The 27,351-nt window shown below is 42.6% G+C and overlaps 1 protein-coding gene across 1 annotated transcript in view; it reads right to left on the bottom strand.

Moving 5' to 3' along the window:
* Window positions 1-27,351, bottom strand: part of PKD2 (polycystin 2, transient receptor potential cation channel) — a 92,121-nt gene that overhangs the window by 17,569 nt on the left and 47,201 nt on the right. The window contains exons 6-13 of the mRNA XM_030190664.1: window positions 25,099-25,327; window positions 16,069-16,239; window positions 13,443-13,624; window positions 7,505-7,625; window positions 4,626-4,724; window positions 3,345-3,466; window positions 2,326-2,443; window positions 2,016-2,179 (exon numbers count right to left, since the gene is read on the bottom strand). Of these exons, the coding sequence (XP_030046524.1) occupies window positions 2,016-2,179; window positions 2,326-2,443; window positions 3,345-3,466; window positions 4,626-4,724; window positions 7,505-7,625; window positions 13,443-13,624; window positions 16,069-16,239; window positions 25,099-25,327 (1,206 nt within the window). The remainder of the gene's footprint in view (window positions 1-2,015; window positions 2,180-2,325; window positions 2,444-3,344; window positions 3,467-4,625; window positions 4,725-7,504; window positions 7,626-13,442; window positions 13,625-16,068; window positions 16,240-25,098; window positions 25,328-27,351) is intronic.

Below are 27,351 nucleotides of genomic sequence, written 5' to 3'. Positions count from 1 at the left end.
CGTGCTAGAGAAGGTTGAGCTTGGTAGAAGACTTCTGTGCTGGATACAAAGGTTTTATAGTATTCTCCAGGATTGTCAAGATAAATGGCACTCAGAACTTTTCCTATTGGAAAGGGGTGTGCATCAAAGGTGTCCATTATATCTATTGCTGTTTGCTTTAACAATGGAACCACTGGCCCCAAAAATAAGACAGTATTCAGGGATAACTGGATTACAACTGCGGGAATGCGATTACAAGACTTCTCTGTTTGCAGATGGTGTCTTGACAACACTCACCAAACCTAAGTGCGCTCTTCCATTACTTCTTACAGTTTCAGGGTTTAAGATTAAAGTTATGAAATCAGAGATACTTAATATTATAGTACCTATACAAGAGGTTGAGTGACTCTTCCCATTTAGATGGGCTAAGTTGAGCATTTAGTACATAAGACGACGGATATTTATCCTGGCTGGGTAGAGTGAATTTTATAAAAATGACTATTCTTACTAGATTTCCTTTATTTATTCCTCACACTACCTACAGAAGTATTCAAAGTTTAAGAGAGTACACAAGCTTTTTTTCTGATTTCATTTGGTCCAAAAAAGACCAAAGATGGCTAGAATGGTGCTTCAGGTGACTCGGGCAGTTGGGAGATGGGAATGCCTAATTTTAAACTGTTATCAAGCAGCTCAATTGTTGCTTCGAGAATGGTTGTGGATGGTACCTAAAGCTTGGGTAGGGTTGAAACAGGCCTCGAAGGCAGACCTACACATACAAAATAAAGGATTTAGGACCAGGTCTTACTTTAAAGGGACACTTATTTGGGATATGTAGGGCTTCCCAGCAGAGCATAAAGATATTAGATTTAAGATGTGGAAAGACTAAAGGGCTCAGGTTATAGGCCAATTTACAGAGAACAATGCAATTATCTCTCTTGAACAGCTATAGGACAACTATGGAATCCCAGAGGATAGATTTCAATATCTGCAATTCCAGTCATTTTTGAAGCAGCAGGCACTGAAAACTTTGGTTGAGGAATCAAAATTGGAGATTTTGATGTATAAAGGTCCCAAGAAAGGATTCATTTCCCAAGTCTACAAATATCTGTTCCAGTAAAACCAAGTTACACCTGGTTTTTGGTAGCTAAGGGAGCAAAACTTGGGAGTAAGGCTAGATACAGTAGGGAAGGAGAAGACAGTGGAGGGCTTATTTCGAGGTGTAATTTCCTATTCAATGCTAGAGAAAGGATATAAGGTTAAAAATTTGGTGGAACTATACTTGTTACTCTTGCAAAAATCTACCTAGAGACTAAGCCTAACTACTGGGGAATGTGTGGTGAGATAGGGGATTATACACATTTGGTGGGACTGTCCTGTTTGAGAGGAAACTGGGAAATTGTGATTGTATCAGCTCAACCATTGCAAAAGGATGGAAACAGAGTGAGACAGCCAGTTTCAAGATGTCTGAATACACTTTGGACAATATTAGGTTGTTGTCTAATAACAGCCAAGTTGCATAATCATTTATGGTGGTCTGACGGACAGTGGGAATCATATTGGATCTAAAAGGCTCAGTGACTACAGAATCTCTCTTAGCATCCTTTATTGAAATTGCAACTTATTTGGGTCTCAGAGATTTTGTGTGTATTACTTGACTATGATAGTAAAGTTGGGATTTGGGGAGGGTCACATAGTCTAAGAACATAAGCCTGAACAATCTAGCATTTGCTGGAAGTAGAAAAATATAAAGGTGTTTTCTATAGAGCATCAGCTATTATACCCATGATGTCACTGGGAAAAGTCAATTTTCCTATCTCTATCTGCTGGTAGGCAGGGAATACAACCCAATAGTCAGGATGATGCAGCCTGGATGCTAAGGAAATAGTGGTATATGAAAGGTACATTAAAAAACCAGACTATATTCATGCATGAAAGAGAGAGAAACTGCATGCCAGCAAACAAAGCTTGCTATGGTAAATCAAAGCCCCGCTCTCCTCCCATCATTCTTTTCCTTCTTAAGAATGTTTAAGGCTTACAGCTGAAACTCTTCGTATGAAACTCCACTGGAACTACTGCCTCGTCTTCTGGAACTGTGACCACTGTCCTCATCATCATCCTCTTCAGAATCATCAAGACTCCGAGGGAAGCTACGACCACTCAGTGGACGAGGCAAAGAACTCCGGTCTAAGTCCAGATCCTCCTTGAAGAAAAGAAACAAAGTTAAGGTTACAGAAAGTGACGGCAACATATTTGCTTTCATCCCATTATCCTTTTAAAAGGATGATTTTAAAAGACAATTATATATTGCAGACTGTGTAACTTCAGCTGGCTCTGTTTATTACTTACTCTTTCTTTCTCTAGGTCATTTCTCATCTGCTGGTGCTCGTGCTCTGTAAGTTCTTGGTCTCCATCCTGGTCATATTTTGCAAAGATTGCCTCAATCTCTGCATCAGTATGACCTTTCCTGAAACAGAGAACAGCAGACATTTCTCCAGCTTTAACTACTTAGCCAGTAACTAAGTTGTTCTATATTTACTGCTCCCTCTTTATTTCCTGCTTCATTCACACACAAAAGCGTGACCTATGTGACCTATTTTTGTTACTGGAAACTATTGCACCTAAGCACAGCCCATTAGAGCAGTTGGCTGAGACTAGAAGAGTTCAAATCCTGCTGATGTTTATGACCTTCTGCAAGTCGCTTCATTCTCTACTGCCTTAGGTACAAACTTAGATCATAAGTCCTCTGGGGATAGGGAAACCCCTACTGTACCTGAATGTAATTTATCTTTATCAATGAAAAGGCACAAGCTAAATACAACATCTTCTATGAAAGAAATGGATGAGCAGAAAATTTCATCCTTCCTACAAGGAAATCTAAAAAGTATTTAAAAAACATTTCTACAGTAGCAACCCCTGTGTTGCATTCTTTAGTCTGCATGTTAGAAATACGAATTTGGTTTCAATTTAATACTGGTGAGTCATTTTTCAAATACCGATTCTCCAGTTTCACTTGATTTAAATCGCTATTCTGATTTAACAAAACACAATAAAAGCAAATACACTCAAACATGCAATGCTATATAGTAAAAAGACCTTGCAGCATTCAGATTCTATCTCAGTGTGGTTAATGGAAAAAGGGTGATCCTCATTTCATCTCTGCTGGAAAGCTTTTCCAGTGGAACTCAAAGAGTGTTTCCCTTCCACTAAAGATGCTGAATGATACTAATTTTTATAATTAACCTTTGATACAGGAGTTTACATGAAAATCATGCACAAAATCTGTAAGTTCTGATTAAGAAATGGATAGTACTCTTGTCACATGGGTGGGGTTTTTTTTTTGAGCCCTTGGAAATTATTTTTCTTACCCTTTCAGATCCTGTCGCAGTTCATCAAAGTTTAATTTGCCCCCTCCCTGACGCAGACTGTCTGAAATATCATCCACTGGGGTTTTTTTCAGCTTCAGTTTGACAATTGCTTTATTGCACCCCTGAAAAGACGACAACAAATCTTATACCTCTAGTGATACTGATTATATGAACATCTTATGCAGCCAATATTAGGAGATATCAGGGTACAAGAAAAGATTAAACAATCCTTATCTGTAACATACTAACTCAAAGCCCGAATGCTAGCCAGCCTCGTTGTGTTGAAGATCCCTTTTAAACAAACCAATGATTGAAGCTTTTATATGCAAAAAAAAGCATACTCAAAATCTGCAAAGTGATGGCTTCTAAAATGTGTTGAATGATTTTATTTATTTTAGAAGTCAGATACATGAAAATTAAAACAGCCAAGGATGGGTCACACGCATAGCAGGACTCAGATTTAAGTACAGGCAACATAGGCATAACAAGAACCTGATTCCATTTGATTCAGGACTCTGCTCTTTGATCTTATATTAGTCTTTTATAATCTGCTTTATCCCTGAATAGGTCCAGAGCAGGATAACAAGAAACTGACTCATATAACCAAAATGGGATCATGCAATAAAAATAATACATAATAAATCAAACTCATTACAAAAGATATTTACAAACAAGTATGTCTTTAATTGATGGCAAAACTTGAAATAAAAAGGACAAAAACATATTTGCTGTGGTAAAGAATTCCAAGTCTTCACTGATTGAAAAAAAAAAAAAAGAATTTTCACTATCAGTTGTGTAGCTCCCTTCCCCACCACTCTCTAGTCTTGCCTATAAGCATCAACATCTTAAATCTGGTCTTGTGTGTGCCAGGTTCTAGCCACTTCCTGTTTCCCTCTGGGCACTCTTTCACAATAAAACAGGACACAGTTCTGGTGTCTAAAGTTAATTCTTAGTGTGTCTGCCCCCCCCCCCCCCTTAAAAAAGACAAAGACCCAAGAAGGGCTTATAAGAGACCACATGATTTTCTCTTCATAGGATATGAGTCACTGTCAGTGGCATCATTATAATTTTGGAAGGAAGTTTAGAAGGAAAACTGGCTCCCTCTTGCTGACAAAGACTTGTGTGACAAATGAGACTGTTTGGGGTAGGAATGGGACAAAAGAAAATAGGAGCACCCTGAGGCCCTTGTCAGCTTGGTGAGGGAAGCACTTCAAACTAGCAGGTAATTAGCACAAAGAACCCTTAAGGATTTTGTAACCATCTCAGACAATGAATTCCTACCTTTCTGATGAGATCAGACAGCTCCATTTCACTCTTCTGCTGTGCTAGATCAGTTTTGACTTCTGCGTATGCATCATTGATAATAGCCAAAAACATGTTCTATTTTTTAAGAGAAAGTTTTAATCAGCAAATGATAATAGCCAAAATTAAGCACACTTAGTAGTTAGTTCCAGAAGACTCATGATATTGAAAATGATTTGATACACTGACAGTAATCAAGTAACAACCTTCTCTTGGCACATGTGGCTTCAAGAGGATGCTCTGAAAAGATTCTGGTTAATAACTTTCTAGTATAGCCAGTCCTGTTAACCCCAGAAGATGACTTACAAGATTCTTTCTTCCCTTGCTTGAATCATTTGACTACCTCCCAGAGATGTATCAAAATCACACTAAGGCAGTGCATCCATTTAATACAGTGACTTATGGCCTGCCTTAATACATATACTCCTAAGCATACAATCAATAATAAAAACACAAAGTGAATATAAATAACCACTAAATAACAAAAATACTATAAAATGAATATGAGTTTACAAATAAAATTGTAATTAAAAAATAGCAATAGAATTTAAGTTCTAAAGACAAAATAAGAATATGCAGAAACTATAAAAAAATATATATTTCTTTGTTGTGTTGTAATGCTTGAACTGCTTGAAATTTTATTTTGTGAAACTTAAATGAAAAAATTCTGCTCATATCAATAGGTAAGTTATTCCACTCTAATGCTGTCTGATAAAGAGAAAAGTAGAACACTGAACCTTCCTACCTTCTAACCTCTCCTACAAAAATTTGCAAGCACACACACAATGAGCAGTGATGAGAAAAAAAGCTCAATTAGAACCAAAGAAACTTAAGAAGAAATTAGGTCTTACACCTGCTAATTTTCTTTGCTTTATTCCCACTAGACCAGTCCAGCACCTGTGGGTTTTGCCTGTCGACCAGCAAAAATTCCTGCGCTGCTTGGGGAGTTGCAAAAGTCTGCCAAGAGCCTTGATGAAAAACCTTTAAGAGAGCTGGGTATATGAGCATGAAACGGGCTTGGGCCTCATGAAGTGCTGAACAAACAGATGAAAACGGTCTCCGAAGCTCCTGTAAGGATGCTCAATAATCTTGAAAAATCTTTACATTCTCTCTCTCGTACTTCAAATTGTCCCTCTTTTGTCGGAACCTCTCAAGATCTCTACTCTGTGCACATAATTGTGCACTTTAATAATAGAGCGGTGCCGGTTGCAGCCATCTTGTCGACAGCCCACTCTGTGCTCTTTCCAAACACAGTGGGCCCACACTATCAGACAGGGCAAATTCAAAAGGTAGCCAGCGCTCCAATTGAGCAGATAATAGTCGATCAGGCACTGATCCCAATAATCCAAAGACTGTCTCTCAGTGAGTGATTTTCCAGCATGTCTAGCTTATAAGCTTGCTACATGCACTTTTTTCTACAGGGTTTCTACTAACTCAGAGATCGGGTTCCTGGCATCCTCTAACTCAGACACCTGTTGTTCAAGGTCAGCAGTACGGCATGTAGTGTCTGCTAGCAATGCTTCAACGTTTGATAATTGTCCCGACAGCTGGCCGAGGCACGTTCCATCACCTCTGTGAGCTGAGAAAGCTGTGTGGCAGTAAAGAGAGCGGGCGCAGTATTCACTGCCGCCTTGCGCCTTCTCAGCATTTTTCCTGGTCACTGTAGCATCTCCATGGGTCACGAAGTTGTCTATATACCAGGTAAACTAATATCTTCAATAAGTGCAGTTCGGTGGGGCAGGAATCCCGGAGAGGACCAGAAACACATTTAGCCCACTCAGCACATCACGTGGTCTTCCCCTTAGATGCAGTTTATAAAATAGTGCTTATACTTGGGAATTGTACCTAATTTTAGGTACGGCCATTTACACCAACTGACACGTGGTGTAAATGTTTGTGCCTAATTAAGAGTGTTTCCCCCTTATTCCATAACAACGTGTGTTAATTTTAAGAACGCTCCTATTCTGCCCATGATCCTCCTATTTCCATGCCCTCTTTCTGAACTCGCCCCTAAAGTTATGTGCACCTATTCCAATTAAATCTAACTAGTGTTAATTGCTTAAGCCAATTACTGGTGCTAATTAGCTCATTATTCAATTAAACTGAACGCTCAAATTTAGCAACTTTTATAGAATTAGGGGGACAAAGTGTATATATGATTGCAGTCAGGGTGCCATTTCATTTTCAGTGGGGTTCATGCAATTTTTGCCAGTCTCTACTGCACCTATTTTAAAATTATTTTGAAAGATTGAACATATTATACTCAAAAGGGAAACTTCAAAAAAATAAAAATGCCAAGAAACTGTTTATGAATGCCAAAACTATGACATGCTAAAAAATAATCCAATTTCACTTAGCAAAAGAAAAAATTTGATTTGCTAGAAGGTTGGACAGCTAACTGCTGACACCATGGGGTACGTTACTTTAGCATCCATGAATACAGGCCAATTCAGGCAGCCTGTCACTCTCGGAAAAACTTGCCTCCTTACTCCAGTGCAACCTCCAGGGCTGCAATCAAGTTCCTCTTTCCATCAGGATCTTAGAGGAGAGAATGGATCTGTAAATCTAAGAATGACTAATTTGACTGAAGAAGAAATCTACGGCTTTCAACTCCATCCAAAAGAACAGAATTGGTCCAAGTTTTTATCGTTTATAGTTTCCCACTGGGCATAGCTATAGCTAACAATGGCACCAACAATGGGGGGCTATACTTGCTAATAAAAGATTTTGACAATGCTACAGACTTACTAGATATTGCTAAAATATCTGCTTAAGAGGTCAAAGGAATCAGAAAACAAAGCAGAATGAAAAGAAATGGGAAACATAAAAGTATCTGGTAATTTTGAAAATGTACATACCAAAAGAATGAAGAACATAAAGAACACAAAAGTGGTAAAATAAATTGGTCCCAAAATTCGATTAGCTTCCTCAACTTCTGTAAAGTTGAAATCTCCCAAAATGATGCGGAACTGAGTAAAGCTAAAAACAAAAATAAAACCCATAAAAACAATATACAAACAAGCATTTCACCACTAGTACTACAGATCTTTTTAAAGGAGCCTAGTTCAAGAAAAGATTCTAATCAGACAAAAAGCATTACGAGCTCAATGTGAGAATGAAAATGCATGATTTTCATCCAAGGTTTTACTCTAAAATGAAAACTGGAATAAAGTTGTTGTACATTATGTAGTTGTTGAGTAATAATGATAAAATGTATGTGAAAGATTTCTATGGAAGATTTCTATGTCTCTCTATAAATGGGTATCCTTGAGTTTTCAGTCTAACTGCAATCACAAATTCCACAGTTCAGCTGATGTGTAAATAGTGAATTATTAAATTGATATTCTCTTCAGGGCTGCTGACCATATAACTTACTAGATCTCCCATTTAGTGAGCTCTATGCGTTCAACACTATAACCTTTGAACTGATGATCCAAAACAGTGGTCCTAATTTATGTTGGTAGTGTGATGGTAAAGCCCAGGCTCGGGGTGTTCAAAGTGGCACTTGGTTATCAACAAGTGCACTGATGCCTGAAAAGCATAGCTTCCAACTTGAAAGGAATAAATGCAACTGATTCTGGACACCCTCCAATCTGTTCTCTCCAGAGATATGGCACCAGAGCTCACAGAGGCTCCCCTATTACTGCTCCAAGAGATTTCCTGAAACATGAAAATTACTAGTTTTATCACAACTGTCTCCTAGGGCACGGCAGGGCAGGGCAAAGCATGGTCTTCAGGGCCACCGAGGGGGGACAAAATTCCCCGGGTCTCCAAGGGGGGCCCGGCACCGCAGTCCCCTCCACCCGCCCCCTCCGTCCACCACCGGGCCAGGCCCCCCTGAATTCAAATCATAGCGCCTCATCTTGACCTCACTCCATGTGAAAGAAGCGCAGCAGCGGCAATCTGCAGATCGCCTCCCTTCGGGCCTTCCCTCCCTGTGTACTGCCCTTGTGCAAGTTACGTCAGATGAGGGCGGGACACAGGAAGGAAGGCCTGAGGATCTAGGGCCTTGCTGTCACACCAGCCGGCAAACCTCCTCCATTTGAAAGAGTAACACCTCTTCATGGAATCTTTCCTGGAAGCAGCAAGACTCGGGAGACACCCTCTTGAAAGATCCAAGGCGGCGAATTCTAAGCTCTCAACATCCAGGCCGTGAAAGCCAGAGACTGGCTCCCTGAGTGTGGAGCCCATCTACATGAGTTCCCCACCCCAGGAGAGATGCATCCATTGTCAGCACTTTTCGTGGCTGAGGAACTTGGAATGGTCGTCCCATGTCAAATTAGATCGAATCGTCCACCAGTGGAGAGAATTCCGAAAGCCGGTGGACAGTTGGATGACATCCTCTAGATCCCCTGCAGCTTGAAACCACTGGGAAGCTAAGGTCCACTGAGCTGATCTCATATGTAGACGTGACATGAACTGCGGAGGCCATGTACCCCAGAAGTCTCAACATTTGCCGAGCCGTGACCTGGTGAGACCTTGAACCATGGACACCAGGGACAGAAGATTGTCCGCCCTTATCTCAGGAAGATAAGCTCAAGCTGTCTGAGTGTTCAACAGGGCTCCAATGAATTCCAATGCTTGGACTGGGGTGAGATGGGACTTGGGATAATTTATGACGAAGCCCAGTAGCTCTAGCACCCGAATAGTCATTCGTATGGACTCCAGAGCACCCTCCTTCGAGGTGCTCTTCACCACCCAATCGTCGAGATAAGGAAACACATGCACTCCCAGTCCGCGTAGCGACACTGCGACTACAGCTAGGCATTTGGTAAACAGGGCGCAGACGCCAGGCCAAAAGGCAGTACACGGTACTGAAAGTGCTGTGTTCCCAGCCAAAATCGAAGATACTTCCTGTGAGCTGGAAGTATTGAAATGTATGTGTAAGCATCCTTTAAGTCCAGAGAGCATAGCCAATCATTTTCCTGAATCATGGGAAGAAGGGTGCCTAGGGAAACCATCCTGAACTTTTCTCAGACAAGAAATCTGTTCAGGGCCCTTAGGTCTAGGATGGGACGCATCCCCCCTGTTTTCTTTTGCACAAGGAAGTACCTGGAATAGAATCCCAGTCCTTCTTCCCCTGGTGGAATGGGTTCGACCGCTTGGGCCTTCAGAAGGGCGGAGAGTTCCTCTGCAAGTACCTGTTTGTGCTGGGAACTGTAAGAATGAGCTCCTGGTGGACAATTTGGAGGTTTGGATTCCAGTTTGAGGGTGTATCCTGAATGGACTATTTGAAGAACCCACCGGTCGGAGGTTATGAGGGGCCACCTTTGGTGAAAAAATATCAACCTCCCCTCGACCGGCAAATCATCCAGCACGGACACTTTTACTGAGGCTATGCTGAACTGGAGCCAGTCAAAAGCCCGTCCCTTGCTTTTGCTGGGGAGCCGCAGAGGCCTTAGGCGTACTCTGTTGACGAGAACGAGTGCGCTGGGACTGAGCCTGGACAGGCTGCTGAGAAGCAGGAGTGTACCTATGCCTAGCACAGGAATAGGGAGCACTCCTCTTCCCTCCAAAAAACCTCCTAGATGAGGAGGTAGTAGCAGAAGACGCCTGGCGGGAGACAGAATCCATAGCATCATTGTGCTTCTTGAGCTGGTCAACCAGGTCCTCTACTTTCTCACCAAAAAGGTTATCCCCCCGGCAAGCAACATCCGCCATACGCTGCTGGACCGAATGATCCAGGTCAGAGACATGCAGCCAAGAGAGTCTGCGCATCACTATACCCTGGGCAGTGATCCTGGATGCTACATCTAAAAGTGTCGAACGTACCGTACCCCCTGGCCAGGAATTTTCGACACGCCTTCTGCTGCCTGACCACCTGGCGAAAAGGCTCGGCCCACTCCGGAGGGAGTGCATCAACCAAGCTAGACAGTTGCCTCACAGGGTTCCGCAAATGGATGCTTGTGAAGAGCTGGTATGTCTGTATTTTGGAAGTGAGCATAGCGGCCTGATACATCTTCCTCCCAAAAGAGTTCAAGGTTCTAGATTCTCTGCCTGGGGGCGCCGAGGCATAGTCCCTAGTACTCTTGGCTCTTTTGAGAGCGGAGTCCACCACCATGGAATTGTGAGGTAGCTGAGACTTCATCAATCCAGGCTCCCAGTGGATCCGATATTGGGATTCAGTTCTTTTCGGGATCACGGGATTAGAGAGAGGGAACGACCAGTTTCGCATAAGGACTTCCTTCAGTACATTATGCAAAGGAGCCGTTGCAGCCTCTCTAGGTGGAGAAGCATAATTCAGGATCTCGAGCATCTCAGCCCTGGGCTCATCCTCAACCTCTATAGGGAAGGGAATAGCCGCAGCCATTTCCGGGACGAAGGAGGTAAAGGACAGACTCTCCAGTAGAGAAAGTCTCCTTTCGGGTGGAGGGGAAGGTTCAGAGCGAATCCCATACGACTCATCAAGAGAAAAGTACCGGGGATCCTCTTCTTCCTCCCACGAACACTCATCTTCAGTATCGGACAAGACATCTCTCACAGCAGTCCGAAACTGAGCCTGCCTCAACGTCGAGGAACGACGTCCTCGATGGCGGTGCCGAGAAGTTGACACCCGTCTGGACTCCGGTGAAGCTTCCTCCACCGACGTCGAAGGGGAGTCGACCTGGGTGGCAGCCGACACTGATGCTGCAGGCGGTACCGAGGTCGGGGATCTCACTACAGGCGAAGGGCCAGATACCGCTGCAGCAGATGGTACGGAAGGCGCAAGCACCCCCGACACCGAAGCAGACTGGCGCAGTAACCCTTCCAGAAGCTCTGGAAGCAGGGCCCTGATGCGCTCGTCGAGAGCCACTGTCGGACAAAGCTGTGGGGTCGGTAAAGGAGCCAGTGGCAGAATCTGTTGAGGCTCAGGAGCATGTACCGGGCTGCTAGACCGATGCATCGGCACCTCCTGAATAGAGGGAGAGCGATCCTCTTGGTGCCGACGCTTCTTGGGTGCCGAATCCCTCGAAGCCCTGGAGCTCCCGGCACCGTGTGTCGAAGGAGAGCGATGACGATGCTTTTTTGCCTTCACTTGATGCCCGTCATCGAGACTCCTCGGTACCGATGAGGAAGACATGGAATCCTCACGTCTCCAAGGGGCCAGGTCCAACCAAGGTCGGTCCCGGGGAGCCTGCATAACAGGAGGCCTCAAGACAGGTGGAGACCCACTCGATGCCTCATTGCTCCCAGCACGAGTTGGTCGTTCCGCAGCCATTACCTTTACTCCTGACGTCGATGCGACCCTTGGTACAGATGTCGACGCTGAAGGACCAGACCGAGCCCCAAAAAGCTTTTCTCGTCGAGCCTCTCGAGACACTTGAGTCCGTTTCTTCATGCGAAGACACAGACTACAAGCGGCTGGGCTATGGTCGTGCCCAAGGCACTGGATACACCACACATGGGTATCAGTACCCGAGATGGTCCGGTTGCACCGAGTACAATGTTTGAAGCCCCTGGGTGTCTTCAATGACATGGAAGGAAAAACGGCTTCAGCGAAATCAAAAGATGCGATCGTGCCTGTTAAAAGTAAAAAGGACATGAAAAGAAGGGAACAATCCGACCGCTCGGCCTAAGCTGGCCGTGTCGAAAAAGAAAAACTTTTAAAAGGGCAAAAAAATAAAGAAAACTACGGGGGAAGTTTTTTTTTTAAACTGTAAATTGTATTAAAAAGAAAAGAAATAAGGCAAATGCCTCAAAATCAAAATAACTCTTTCCCGGACCTGAGAGGAGCGGGGAAAAAACTCGACCACACCTCAATACGGAGAAAAACTAACTGAGCGGGAACGCTCACAAGATGGGCGGGAAATCAGTCCGCGCATGCGCGCCAGAAGACTGGCAAGAGCTTTTCATATTTTGCTTGCAAAAATGCTGGTTTCCGGGCCGACATGGACGTCGACCCACATGTGAGAACAAGCAGCCTGCTTGTCCTCGGAGAAAGAGAAATACCTATGTTTGTGTATGTATACTTTTTTTTTTGGGGGGGGGGGGGGGGGGGGGGGGGGGGAAGGAGGAGCCACACACAGGCTGATTTGACCCATGCTCTCTTGGTACTCAGCCTCCAAAGAATACGCAGTCTAAAAGAATACTGCACCTGATCAAATAAGAAATACAAAACCTGCAATACAGATCAGAATATTCAGCGCTAGCCAGTTAATAGTGGTTAAAGATAGGCCGCTTAAATGGAAGGGCTACCTTAAGCGTTCAGCTTAGTTGGTTTAGTGTTGAATATTCATGCTTAGCCAGCTATGTTGCGTGACGTAGCTGGTTAGCAGCTAGCCGCTAAGAGCTAATATTCAACGGAGAAGTTCCTGGCCGGTTAAATAGCGCTGAATATCGGGCCATAAGTTATTATACCAGGTAAAAAAAAAATGTGTTGTGGGTTATTCTTTCCTGACATTTTGCAGAAGCCTGGAAAGTCAACTTGTGTAATATGTAATTTAAAAGCTTCATAATAATGTCATGTGCCACAAAACTTCAAGCTCTGAGCATTAAAAACATTGCACAAGGATGTCCGGTCACATGCAAAGGTCTAAGACAGTGGGTGGACATCCTGCAGCCCACTACTGAATTTTATGTGGCCTGTGAGACCATGGGAAGTATACACAGAAAATGTATTAATCAGAGTTTTGGCAAATTTAAATACTGTATTGTGCAAATTGCATTTCTTGTTCTGACATTACGTAATGTTGCGGCCCTCTATGGGTGGTACGTTATTCATGTGGTCCTCTGTGCCTACATGAAGGTGCCCACATGAAGGCTGCCCACCCCTGGTCTAAGGGCATAGAGGAACCTCATTCTATTAATGATACTTACATGCTGCCCTGGAAAGTGCTGAAGTCATCAACTTGCGTGCCAAAAACAAGGTAAGCCAGTTGAGCATACGCCAGGAATATAATGAAAAACATAATGGCAAAGCCCATGATGTCTTTGGCACAGCGAGACATGGTAGTGGATAACTGGCTCATGGTCCTGTTGAAGCTAAGAAATCTAAAAAGCTGTGAAAAAAAATTAAGGAAGTCAGAAAGAGAACTATGTTGTGATAAACTATAACAAAGTATGGGAAAATTTAGAAAAAAAAATCTGTCCATTTACTGTGCCCTCTCTCAAACATGACTACCATGTTTTGTACACAGAAAGTGCTCTACTTGTCTAATATATACACTAAAAAACAGCATAAAGATGCAAGACATTACACATGTCAATCTCCATTTAGAAACAGAACATTTGTCAAAAAATTAACCCTACTCTTTCAAAGAACAAATTAGGATACAGTTAACAGGTCTGGTCTCCACAATGCAATGGAGTTGAGCACTAGCCTAATGTTTAGTGCAGTGGCCTGAGAACCAGGGAATCTGGTTTTGATTTCCACTGCAGCTCCTTGTGACTCTGGGCAAATCCCTTAACCCTCCACTGCCCCAGGTACAAATAAGTACCTGTATATAATATATAAACCACTTTGTAACAACAGAAAGGCAATATATCAAATCCCATTGCCCTTTCTCTTTACTTGCATATCACCAACGCGCAAACACCTGGCTCCCAGTTATTAAGAATGGAAGCTGCCCAGTCTTGAGCATGCCAAAGTGGTTAATTATGAGCAATGTAATCTACAAGACGATGCTTACTTCCTCAGATTGGAGACATGAAATCTGAATGAGAGTCAGAGACATGGAATAGGAGGAAACATCACAATTCCTGACACACAATGTAAAGAAAACACCTTAGCTACAAGTAAATAAAGTGTATGTGGGCATCTTTAATGGTCCTTAGGATTCAAACTCCCCAGTATCCAAAAAGGAATACATTTTTCATAATAAGCAAGCAACCAGCTCATTTGCATGCGATTTCCTTGATGCATTCCCGTTGCTTACCGATTCGCTAAGGAATCGGTAAGGGAAGGGCTTTAGCGATGGTTTTAGTGCATCTACCCCTAGGACTGCAGATTTGGATGAGGCACAAGATGACTTTCCTAATGCCAAATGAGGTGCTGAATGGATTAGACTGAAGAGTAGGAGATTGGGGGAGGAATGATAACTAGCACAAGAATCCTTAACACATGCTCAGGACAGCCTAAGGTTCTGACCTATGGGAGAGCAAATGCCCAAATAAGGAGCTGTCACGATGACATCAGCACAGCATGCTTACATTTCCCTGCTTGTTGATGGACAGCAATGCAGATAATTTGTTTTTATTTGTATTGATGTAATTAAGTATTAATTGTTGTGCGTTAACATCTATTTTACAATAAAAAAAATGAAAAATATAGACAAAGACCCTATGACCTATCCAGTCTGCCCAATTTTGTACAGTGTATTTTATGATTACGATGTTAATTGCTCTACCTTATTTCGTTCTGTATTATTTCTGTATCATTTTTAATGATTAAGTAGCATACTGAGTATAGGTATTACCCATAAACACATAACCCAAACAGACTACATTAGTTTAGCTTACTTTAAATGCTTGATATATTGCTTTTCAGACCATTAGTTCTGAAATTGGTTTACACAGTAAAAGGAAAAAGAAAAGAAATATAAGAAGTTACATAAGGCAGACGAGAGGATACAATAGTTCTATGAAGCAGATCTATAATGTCCAGAGAGACACCCTGCATGGGGAGTCAAGCCTTCAGTGATCATGACAAGCAACAGCTTCAAATGTACTTACTGCTCCCAAGGGCAAAACACATTTGGTTTTCATTCCCTTTTTAAAAAATTATTTTTTTTTAATCTGGGAGACTTGGAATGGCCAAAAGGAGTTACCAGTAAAAGAACCCAAAAGTCAGGTATTTTATTTCTTTTGAAGCAGACATGTCTCTAACCACCAGGATAAAGTTATCACCCAAACCCTGTTGGTCTGCTTGCAGCTCTTTTCTGGCACAATGGGTCTCCAGAATAAAGAGAAGCACATTACCCTGTGCCATAGAGATTTTATTTTGATTACATATCTGGGAGTCTTTCAGCACTTAAGAGGCCAGAGATTTAGACTACAAAATTAACTGGTCAGTATTGTGGTTGGACATGTTGATATTGTATTATATACATAAAATGTTTATATTATGCTGATCTAATTAATATTGTACTTTGTACTTAATGATTTTTTTTTTTTTTAGACAGAAATAAATCATTGCTAAATACACTATTTGGGGAGAATCCTGTGCTACAAATAAAATGGTGTTTATTTCCAAAACTCAATATATCTTTCCTGAATTCAAAAGCAGATAATAAAACTGATCGACATCAGCACCGCAATGGACACTTTTTGTGATGTGCCATTTAAGAGACTGAAGGGTGAAACTAACACCAAAAAGCTAGAAGTACAGAAATCATGATTGACCTTGTTAGAAATATGCAACTTATTTGCTCTAGTCCATCCTTAGAACAGGGTTTGGGTATTGCTTTCATTTACAGTATAAAGCCACCTCAAAATGATTCAGTACCTTAACCCAGGCAAAGAACACAGTAACTGCAGCCACATTGTTGAACTGAATCTGCCAGTATGCCAGAGTCTCAAAGTTGGGGAAAGTATTCTGGGTTTCCAGCAACCTCTTCAGCAGCTCATCCAAGGCCAACGATTTGTATGTGTAAAGACCAATAGCTACCACGGAGAGCTGAGGAACAAAAGGATATTTCAGCAGTTAAGAGTAATGATCATTTCCATATTCATCTTGCTTATCGTAAACCGCACTACATTGAAAATAACTGCTCAGACAATAGTAACATTGGAACTCTTGTTTTATATCTGCTTTTCTGATCCACCCCCAAACAAATTGTTGGTTTGGCTGAAGAAGATATCAAACCATAAAACCATACTCAGGGTACAAGCAGAAGACCAAAATAGCTAACACCTAATATGCTAGAATACTATCAATCAAATTGAACTTTTGATAAATATAGGTTTTATATATTAATGGACCTTCGTCATGGGAGGACACATAAAAAAAAAATCACTTTTAGATGTCTTCACCACCACTATATGATCATTAGTCCTTTATAACACATTATTGAAATTGGAAATATCTACAATCAGCTCAGATTTGAAAACATGTCAGATTAGTCTACAGTTGCAGATATATTTTGATAACATCCGCATCACAGATAATTCCTCCTTTTTTAAGTGACAGTAGAAACACCAATGTCCATCATCACTCCACTACTTGCGCAGGCTTCTATTGTGACAGGAAGCTCAGGAAGGGGTGGGTCATTGTAGAAACTGTAGGTGAACTGACCACCAGAGAAGGGACTTTACTAATTCCGGCGTCCATCGGATGACATCCACTAGGTTCACAAAGGCCTGAAAACACTGGGAAGATAGAGTCCAGTGGGCTGTTCTTATGTGAATACGTGCCACGGGTGGGACATGCACCGTAGCGGCCACGTGGCCTAGTAACCTCAACATCTGCTAAGTGTGACCTGCTGACTGGCTCAAACCCGAATGGCGAGTGCAACTAGAGTGTCTGCCCTCAGCATAGGGAGATAGGCCCGTGCCTGCTGTGTATCTAGCAGGGCTCCAATACACTCCAATTGTTGAACTGGGATTGGGGTTTTTAAAAACAAACTCTAGTAGCGCCAGCACCTGAATATTTCTCTGCATGGACTCTAGAGCACCATCTCTTGACATGCTCTTCACCAGTCAATCATCCAGGTAAGGAAACACATGGACTCCCAGTCTGTGTAGCGACACTGTGACTACAGCTAGTACTTGGTGAAAACCCTCGGAGCTGACGAGAAGCCAAATGGCAACACATGGTACTGGAAGTGACGTGTTTCCACCTGAAATCCTGAATCAATGGGAGAAAGGTGCCCAGGGAAACTATTCTGAACCTTTCCTTGACTAGGAATTTGTTCACAGCCCTTAGGGTCTAGGATGGGACACATACCCCCTATTTTCTTTGGCACAAGGGGGTACCTGGAATAGAATCCCTTCCCTTCTTCCCCTGGTGGAATGGGCTTGACCGCGTGGGATTTTAGAAGGTGGAGCGTTCCTCTGCAAGTTACTCCTTGTGACGAAAACTGAGATGAGACACTCTTGGAGGGCATAAGTATTTCCATTCTGGGACAGACTGAAGGTCCATCAAGCGCAGCATCCTGTTTCCAACAGTGACCAATGCAGGTTACAAGTACCTGGCAAGATCCCAAAACAGTACAATACATTTTATGCTGCTTATCCTAGAAATAAGTAATGGATTTTCCCAAAACATATCTATTGTGTGCTTTAAATTTAATTTTCATGTTCTATGGTTTTTAGTTATATTTTATGTATTTTCCTTGTTCTATGATTGCAAGTGTGTCTATGAATTTTTATAGACTCCCGTAGGCGGAAGCGCTGAAACACAGCACCGTGTCAAACCTTTGTGACTTTTTTGCTTTCAATAAGAGACTTTTGATCATCTCCTTGTATTGGAAGTTCCATCAGACACTCTACTTTTTTGTTTTCTCTATGGACATTTGGCCAACTACATACCTGGAGCCAAGAAACAGAAGTCAATATTTTGAAAACATTAGCTCGTACTGGTGCTTTACATCAACAGCTATACAGACCGTTATAACTATGGCATGAATTACTCTTTCATTTATATTTGCAAGCTTGTTCCCACCTGACAAAATACCTACTGAAAACTAATGAAAAGTGTGTGTGTATATATATATATATATATATTTCCTTTTATTGTACGTTATTGTTCCCTCTCTCATTCCCTTGATGTGGGCTATATTGTTTTCTTTGAGTACTCTGTACTGATGACAAATTTCAAATATATATATATATATATATATATATATATATATATATATATATATATATATATATATATAGTGTATGAGGCCTTCAAGAGTGTGGGATATTTCAGGTCCAACCGCACCTGTCAAAGATGCACATTTGCCAAACATAGGGATAGATTAACTAAAATGTGCTACTGTGTTAACATGCCCCATTAGAAAGTAGGTCCCAATGCATAAAATGGAACCTGCAGTAAACAATGTGATTTAAAGCATGTTATATGTGCTAACGCAGTAGTGAATATCAGTAAATCTAGCTCCTTCATAAGTAAAAATCAGCAGAATAGTTGGGGAAAGAGAAAAGGAAATACAATTAGTGTTTTATGGCAAAAACCTGGGAGGGAATATTGTAAGTTACAATGTAGAAAACAATGTATCTTTCATACAAATAGATGCCATCAAAATGATTTAGTTGTTCCCGATACGATCATGTAACAACCTTTACTGAAAAGCATGCACTGGCTACCAGTTTCTGCTCGGATCGATTTTAAGACTGCTTGTACTGTATTTAAAATCTTACAGGGGAACTGTTCTTCTCTTTTTCCACAATTAATAGCTTATCCAGCCTTTTGGAAGAATTCTTGTTTTTTTTTTTAACTTTACTCTTTTACCGGGGTTTCCGTCTGTTAAAAAAGTTTGTTATAAAAAAGTTCTTGATGGCTTTTATTTATCAAGCTAGCAAATTGTGGAATTCTATACCTGAATGAATTTGAATGCTTTTTGGATATTTACAATTTCATAAAGGATTGAAGACATCTTTGTAGTAAATATTTGGGTAAATAATATAGTAGGGCTATCGGTATCTTTTAATTGTGTGTTTTGAACTTTTTGTAACCCGTTTAGATACTTTACTGATTGTAGCGGGATACAGATACTCAGAATACAATACAATAGAATACTTGCATCTGGGCATCTACTGGCATAAATCACAAAAACTAAATTTCCAGCTTTCATGGGTTGCAGAAATGCTGAGCAATTCCACTATTTCTTCTTTTTCCAATAGTTTTTCTCTCCCTTCTATTCTTCCTTGCTACCATAATCACCCTCTTCTGTCATTTCTCATCCTTGATCCCTTTACCTACCCCTCCTGTTCTGTTTGTGCTCTCTCTCCTCTACATTAAGCCATTGGTTGCCCCTCTCCAAAACTAAACAGAGTGCTTTTGGTATAGGTCCTAAAGAGTGACTAGGTTAGGGCAGGGGCGTAGCTACGGGTGGGCCTGGGTGGGCCCAGGCCCACCCAGTTTAGCCTCAGGCCCGCCCAAAAGAAGATCCTTACCCTCTGCCATCCCTTCCACAGCGCTTCTTTAATGCTGTCGTGCACTATCTCCCACCCCCGCAGCGGCGCTTACATTTTGCTATGGCGCTGCCTGCCAGCAACTTTACAGATGCGTCACCGACGTCCTGCTCCGGGGCCTTCCGCGTCCAGCCTCCGTAAACAGGAAGTTACATCAGCGCGTCAGAGGGAAGGTCCCGGAGCAGGACGTCGGTGACGCATCTGTAGAGTTGCTGGCAGGCGGGCAGCGCCATAGGGAAGTGTAAGCGCCGCTGCGGGGGTGGGAGACAGTGCACGACAGCATTAAAAGAAGCGCTGCAGGGGTGGGAGAGGGTGAGGAAGTCAAGGTGCTGGCCCAGGAAGGGGAGGGGAGGGAAGAGAAGAGTGAAGTGTGCTGGACTTGCCAGGGGCAGAGGGTTGGAGGGAAGGGAGAGAGGTTTGGTATTTGCAGAGGGGAGGTTGGAGGGAAGGAAGGGGAGAGGTTTGGGATTTGCAGAGGGGAGGTTGGTTGGAAGGAAGGAAGGGGAGAGGTTTGGGATTTGCAGAGGGGAGGTTGGTTGGAAGGAAGGAAGGGGAGAGGGTTGGGATTTGCAGAGGGGAGGTTGGAGGGAAGGGGAGAGGGTTGGGATTTGCAGAGAGGAGGTTGGAAGGAATGGGAGAGGGTTGGGATTTGCAGAGGGGAGGTTGGAAGGAAGGGGAGAGGTTTTGGATTTGCAGGGGGTGTTGGAGGGAAGGGGAGAGGTGCTGGATACACAGAGGGTTGAAGTGAAGGGGAGAGGTGCTGGACATGTAGGGGGGCTGGATGAAAGGGAAAGAGGTGCTGAGCACGTAGGGGGGGGGGCTGGATGAAAGGGAGAGATATGCTGGACATGTGGGGGGGTGCTGAAGGACAGGTGCTGGATATGCAGATGATGGCTGAAAGGAAAGCAGACAGATGTGGACCTGCAAGGAGGGCTGGAGCGAAGGGAGAAAGGTGCCTGACCTATGGGAGGGGTTAGAGGGAAGGGAGAGAGGTGCAGGGAGAAAGAGCCAGATGCATAAGGGGAAGGAAAGAGAGGAAGAGAAGCTGGTTGGGGGGTGGGATCAGAGAGGAGAGGGACACATTGGTGTGGAGGAGGGAGAAAGGGGACATAGGGAAGTATACAGATACAGAAGGGAGATGATGGGCATTAGGTGGGAGCATGGGGACAGGAACACAAATGTGAGATGCTGTATGGGGATGGCACATGGGCACAGAGGGGTAATGCCTGACAAGGGGGGGGGGGGGGGGGAACGGGGATATGGAATAGAGATAAAATGCTGGACACTGGAGGGGGGGTATATGGACACAGAGGGGGGGAGAGATACCAGACAAGGGGGAGAATAGGAACACAGAAGGGATATGCTGGGCATGGGGTGCATAGGTGCACAGAGGAATGATGATGGATGAGGGGATATGAACACAGGGGAGATACTGGACAAGGAAATATAGGAAAACAGAGATGGGAGATGGATGATGGACATGAAGAAAGAAGAAATGTCAAATAGGAGACACTGGCAAATGAGTTAAGAGAAGACAGAGGGAAGGAGAAACCAGAGACTGGGACCAATATGATGAGAGAAAAAATGACCAGACAACAAAAAGGTATAAAAAATATTTTAATTTTCAATGTTGTGAATATAACATGTTGGATTTGAAATGTACATCTTGCCAAAGTTGATGTTAAACATGGCTGGGGTCCAGGACAGAAATCTAGGAAAGGACCCCAAAGTCCATTACCAGGCTGCGCCTTCAGCTTCCAGCATGCAGGCTTTCTCTGGCCAAGGAACCAAGCACAATTGCCCTAGTTCCATCCCCTAACACCATCCCTGGCATGTGCCATCTTTATATTTTGCACAGAAGCAAAAGCCTTTCTTTCTTGTTGCTCTGGTGTTGTACTACATGCAAGGTCTAGTTTCTTGGGGTTTCCTTTAATTTATATTTCTAGAGTTTGTGGTCACTTATTCTGTATTTGGCATTTGTGTCTTGTGTGTGTGACTGAGGTATTCTGTTAGCATGAAGTTTCCATGTAGCATTCTGTAGTATTTTGGCTTGTTCAGCTTTCCTGATAAATGTATTTGTATTTTAGGGCCCTACTATAATATTTAAGGCACTTCTTTTTCATAGTTAGGATCTTTGTTTTTGAAAGTTAGTGTTGGCATGGTAGATTTGCTCTAGGTTCTGAGTGACTTTTGTTTTATAGATATTTTTAAAGTTAATTTATAATATGTCTGTAATTGAGATTACACTAGAAAACAAAATTTCTTTGTATGATGAGTTTTATGGAGAATTGTCCTTGCTGTGCTCTGTATCCATTGTTGGTGGACAGCCAGGAGGTTCTCTGGATGCAGAATGTGTGGCTCAATGGGGCTGAATAGTGCAGTCTGTTGTACTTCCCTTAGTTCTCAATTGGCCTGCAGCCACTGAAGCCTGCACTGCAACCCTCATTGAAGTTATGGGGAGTGGGGTAGGGACAGAGCATGGGTGCATCAGGTTGCTGTTTTTTCTCTTTCAAAAAAGTTGGCAACTCTAGTGCCCACCCATCCAACCTGTTGGCCCACCCAAAAATTGTCTTCTGGCTACGCCACTGGGTTAGGGACTGATAAGTAGAAGGCAACAAAGTGCAGTGGTAAATGGAACTTACTTTGAGGAACGGGATGTTACAAATGGTGTGCTACATGGATCTGTTCCTTTTCAGCATTTTTGTAAACAATTACGGAAGGCCTGTCTGGTAAGGTTTGCCTCTTTGGAAATGATGCCAAAATCTGAAATAGGGTGATATGATTGTGGTCATAACCCCTCTCAAACCTACCTTTTTCCTGGTGGTCAGCTTAGCTGGCTTCTGTTTCTTTTGTCTGTCCTTTCTGAGCAGCTGGCTCTCTCTCTCTGTGCTGGCAGCTTCCAGCAGCATGACTCTAATTGTTTCACTTTACCACAGCTGTGTGGGTGGACTGAGTTAGCTCTACCTCTCTTTGGGTGTACTGCCTTCAAGTGCTTCATGGTGCTGCATTGATGTGTGTTGGGCCTCTCTGGGTTTGTGTGCTGTTGCCTGGGGCTAGGGAGTGTGACATCATCAGGGAGGGCCTGGATAAGGAAGTGGTGCTCTTTCCTTCAGAGCCTTTGCAACGGTGGTGTTTACTTTAGGTAGGGTGGTGCAATGTGCACTTCTGACTTTGTGTCTAGTTTCCCTGCTTGCTTTTGCTAAGGTCCAGGTTAGTGTTAGTGCAGTGTGCACTGGTGTTTGTGTGTTTAGCTTTCCTGCTTTTCCCTTATGGTTCCCCTGTTTTTCCCTCTTGGTTTTGGAAGCATTGCTGTGTGTAGGGCTTTGGAAGCTCTGTTACTGTTAGAAGTACTTCAGGGTTTGGTGTTGTTAGGAACACTACAGATTTTGCTGTTAGAAGTACTCCTGGTGTTTGTGCTATTGGGAGCATTGCAGTCTTTGCTGTTTGGGTTTTGGTGCTGTAGGAAGCACCTTGTTAGTTTGGTGTCTAGCTTGCCAGATTAGTGCTTAGGAAACTTGTTAGTTTTTTATCTAGCTTGCTAGAGCAGTGCTTAGGTAGCTTGTTAGTTTTGTGTTTAGCTTGTTAGTGTAGAGCTCTGCTTGTAGCTTGGTGCTTAGTAGCACCTGTGTTAGCTTTGTGTTTAGTTCCCTGCTCTGTTAGTTTAAGGCTTAGGAAGTCCCTTTGTTGAGCAGGGCTTAGGAGCTCCTGTTTAGTATAGGGCTTAGGAAGTCCTTTTGTCAGTTTACTGTTAGGAACACTCCTGCTGGTTTAGGGCTTGGGAGCACGTATCAGTTTAGGTTTAAGAGTACTTCTGTTTCCAGTCCTGGTCCCTGTGTCATCCGGTATCCGGTAAGTCCTGCCGGCCACTCAAACCCAAGAGCTCAACCCTTGGGGGGGGTAGTGGCCAAGCGCAGGTGAAGCTGTATGGACCAGTCCAGTGTGCTCCAGTCCAGTGTGTTCCGGTCCGGTGTGTGTTCCAGTCCTGTGTCCTCCAGTTCGGGGAATTGCAGTCCAGTGTTCCAGTCCTGTGTCCTCCAGTCCGGGGGATTCCAGTCCATTTGTTCCGGTTCGCTGGGCAGGGCCTGCAGTCCCTGCCAGTGTGCTTGCCCAGTGTTGGTTGGTGGGTTTTGCCTGCTGCTGTCGCTCCTCGGCAGCAGCCCAAGAGCTCACGTTTGCTCCAGAGCCCGGCCCCGTGGGCTCTGAACCTGAGAACCTGACATAGGGTAGACGCCACTGATGGTATAGATAAAATGAGGGACTTAGCAAAGCTTGAAGAATGGTCCAGAATTCGTAAGCTAACATTTAACACTAAAAAAAAAATGCCGGGTCATGCATTTGGACTGCAAAAAGAGGGAGTGGTACAGTATAGCAGTTGAAGTACTTCTGTGCACAAAAGACAAGCAGGACTTGGAGATGATCGTATGGTAGCCAAACAGGTGTAAATTTGACAGCAAAAGCTAGAAGGATGCTTGAGTGCATAGGGAAAGGAAGGGATAGCAGGAAAAAGGAGGTCATAATGCCTCTGTATAAGTCTTTGGTGCAATCTTATTTAGAGTACTGTGTACAATTCTAGAGACAGAACCTTCAAAAGGATACAAATAGGATGGAGTCAGTCCAGAGGGTGCCTAAAATGGTCAGTGGTCTTTGTCATAAAGCACAAGGGGACAGACCAAAAGATCTCAATATGCATATGTTGGAAAAGAGAGGGGGAGATATGATAGACATTTAAATACTCTGACATAAATGCACAGGAGGCGAGTCAAGGAAGCTCCATACTAAGGGGGCATAGGATGAAGGTGAAAATAGGCAGACTCAGGAGTAACAGCCTCCAAACGGAGATGGTGGAGATGAAGACTTATTTGAATTTAAGAAAGCTTGAATCTCTAAGTAAGAGGAAGGGACAGCAGATGTTATGGATGAGCAAACTGGATAGGCTATATTTGTTTCTATTCCTATGCCCAATTAAGTTTTTGCACTAATCCTTGTCACATAAGTCTCATCCTATCCTTTGCCTATTTTCTCTTCTTGTTTTGCTCTCACCCCCTACTCCCCTTCCTCTGTAGTCCCCTACCTTTTTCCATCTTTGCCTGCGCTCTTCCCTTCCCCTCCCATGATCCAACAACAGTGCATTACTGTACTGATACAACAGCGAGAAGCTTAACCTGGCTAAATTAGAGGTACAATTTTTAATTAAAATTGTACCTGAGCTAATACTTTTTGCCTCCCTCACGGCATACATTCCAGCTGTAGTATCTAACCTACACAAATAATTACTTGCCAAAGAGAGTTGGTAATCAGAAGTTCTGCATCCTTTCATCACAGACTAGTTTCCTTAAAACTCTGGGGGAAAAGGAGTGACAGAGAGAGGAGTCCTTCCTCTCAAGCAGTGACTGCTTACCACAATGATGATAACATCCAGACAGTTCCAGAGACTTCTGAAATAATATAGCTGATTAATGCGGATTTCCAGTATCTCCTCAACAATGTAATATAGGACAAAGAAGCAAAATATGATCTGACAGGCCACCAGGAAGAAATCAAACGTAGACATGTAGGGAATCAGCTTCACAGTCTGGAACTGCCAGGATGGGACCACACCACCAGTTGCAGGAAACTCCGCTAATAATCTAAGTCAAAGACATGTACAGTCCTTGTTAAGCAAGAAAAACATCAAAACCAAATTCAAAACACACCCTATAACTGATCGTTCTGCTGTCCACAATATTTGAGATTGTGCTATAATTACTTTCTGAAAACACTCCATTAAAAAATAAATAAAGTTTTCCTTTTCCTGAAACATGTGTAGCACTAGCAATGATGCAAAATCAGTTTGGGGGCACCTAATTAGTCCTGACATTTTATTTTTCTTCCAAAAAATGGCAAACCCCCCTCCCCAAACCAGCAATATCACACCACATTCTGGGACAGGTTTATTTAAAAAAAAAAAAAAAAAAAAAAAAAAAGGTTTTACTTTGTCATGTAACCCAGTTAATTTCTGATGTACTTTCACTGATAACACTGAACCCTTTTTGGAACTAGAGAAGAACTCTGAGAAATCTGCCCCTGCTGACCAAAGAGCTCCAGCAGGAAAAACAACCTGACATGCGCACAGTGAGTTGGTTATGATGCTATCTATCCACCTGTATAACTAAAATACAATCTGATTGGTACACTTGGGTGGTCATTTTAGAATGCTTGCACAACGTCGATGTGTGTAAATGCACTATACGTTAAGTACCAATTTTGCAGTGTGGAAGCAGTGGGATACAGAATTGAAGGGGACATGTTTCTGGATTAAGTTTGGGAGATTAAAAAAATATCTCTCTATTGGGAAGAGACATTGTAAATCTTATAATCAGCATTTGCACTTTCTCTGAAGCAGGAATGTCATTATGCGCTCATCTGGACCACCAGTGACCAAAGGGACAATTATACTTACCTCTGTGGAGTTTAACCACTTCAAACATTCAAAATAGTTATTTCAGTCAGTAACCTAATTGGCTCCTCTTGCACAATTAGTTTTGTGAAATCTGGCAAATACACATATACGTTGAAACATGAGCACTTACAAATGTATTTGCCATCTCTTACACATGTGAAGTACCACATGTGTTTTTTCCCTCCCCAACATTCATCTTTCTAAAACAGTTGTTGCTAGATGTGATGGAAACATACATGTATTTTCCAGCATCCTTATACCCATTTTACAAAAGGCCCCCCTCGTTCAGCAGAGCCTTTTGTAAAATACTTGGGGAACTGTGAACACCCAGACCAGGACATATCGATCACTACCTAGACACCCTAAGCAAAAATCAGGCTTTTAGTTCAATTTTCAATTACTACTTTTATGCTTAACAGTAAATGTGACTTGTTATGCACACTCTCCATACAGCATTTCCTATAATCAGTGTAGCAACAGCGTGCCATTGCAGGCTACGTTGGCATCAGCAATATCATTCAGTGTTCATACTAGACACCACCTTCTTGACTGCTGCAGTGGAATTCTTATAGTGCTCACTGGTATGAGGCCATGAAAGAGTAAATGTTTACCTTAGTTCAATGTATTTCAATTATAAACCCCTATATTCATAAACTCCATTTATCAAGAATAGCAGCTGCACAGATCATACTAATATGAGACCAACTTACTTATTTTATTTATTGCATTTGTATCCCACATTTTCCCACCTATTTGCAAGTGAAACCTTCAACCTTTTCTATGTACAGAAAGAGTATAATTTATAATTGCATGCTGGAAGAGCTAAGTGGCAAACACAAGCATCCAACTCTCGAGCATGAAGCTGTATATAAATAAGATTGAGAAATGTGTTCTTTAAATTACGATTGTTAAGGCATCTAAAAAGATTACTAATTCCATCAAATTTCAGGACTGTGATTCAAAGTTATGTAATGCCATGCTTTGATTACTGTAATACTTTGCTACTTGGTTTACCTAAATCGCAGCTTAAAACTTTACAAATAGCCCAAAACTCAACGGCAAGAGTTCGGATGAATGTTGGTAGATATGAACATATTACACCTACTTTGAAACCTTTACACTGGCTACCAATTGAGTTTCATATTAAATTTAAAATACTTCTTTTGGTATTTAAGATTCTAACTGGCCAGTTGTCAAAGGCACTATTGGCAA

This window comes from Microcaecilia unicolor, chromosome 2 (assembly GCF_901765095.1).
Source record: "Microcaecilia unicolor chromosome 2, aMicUni1.1, whole genome shotgun sequence".
NCBI classification, from domain to species: Eukaryota; Metazoa; Chordata; class Amphibia; order Gymnophiona; family Siphonopidae; genus Microcaecilia; species Microcaecilia unicolor.
This window is presented reverse-complemented; position numbering and strand designations above follow the sequence as displayed.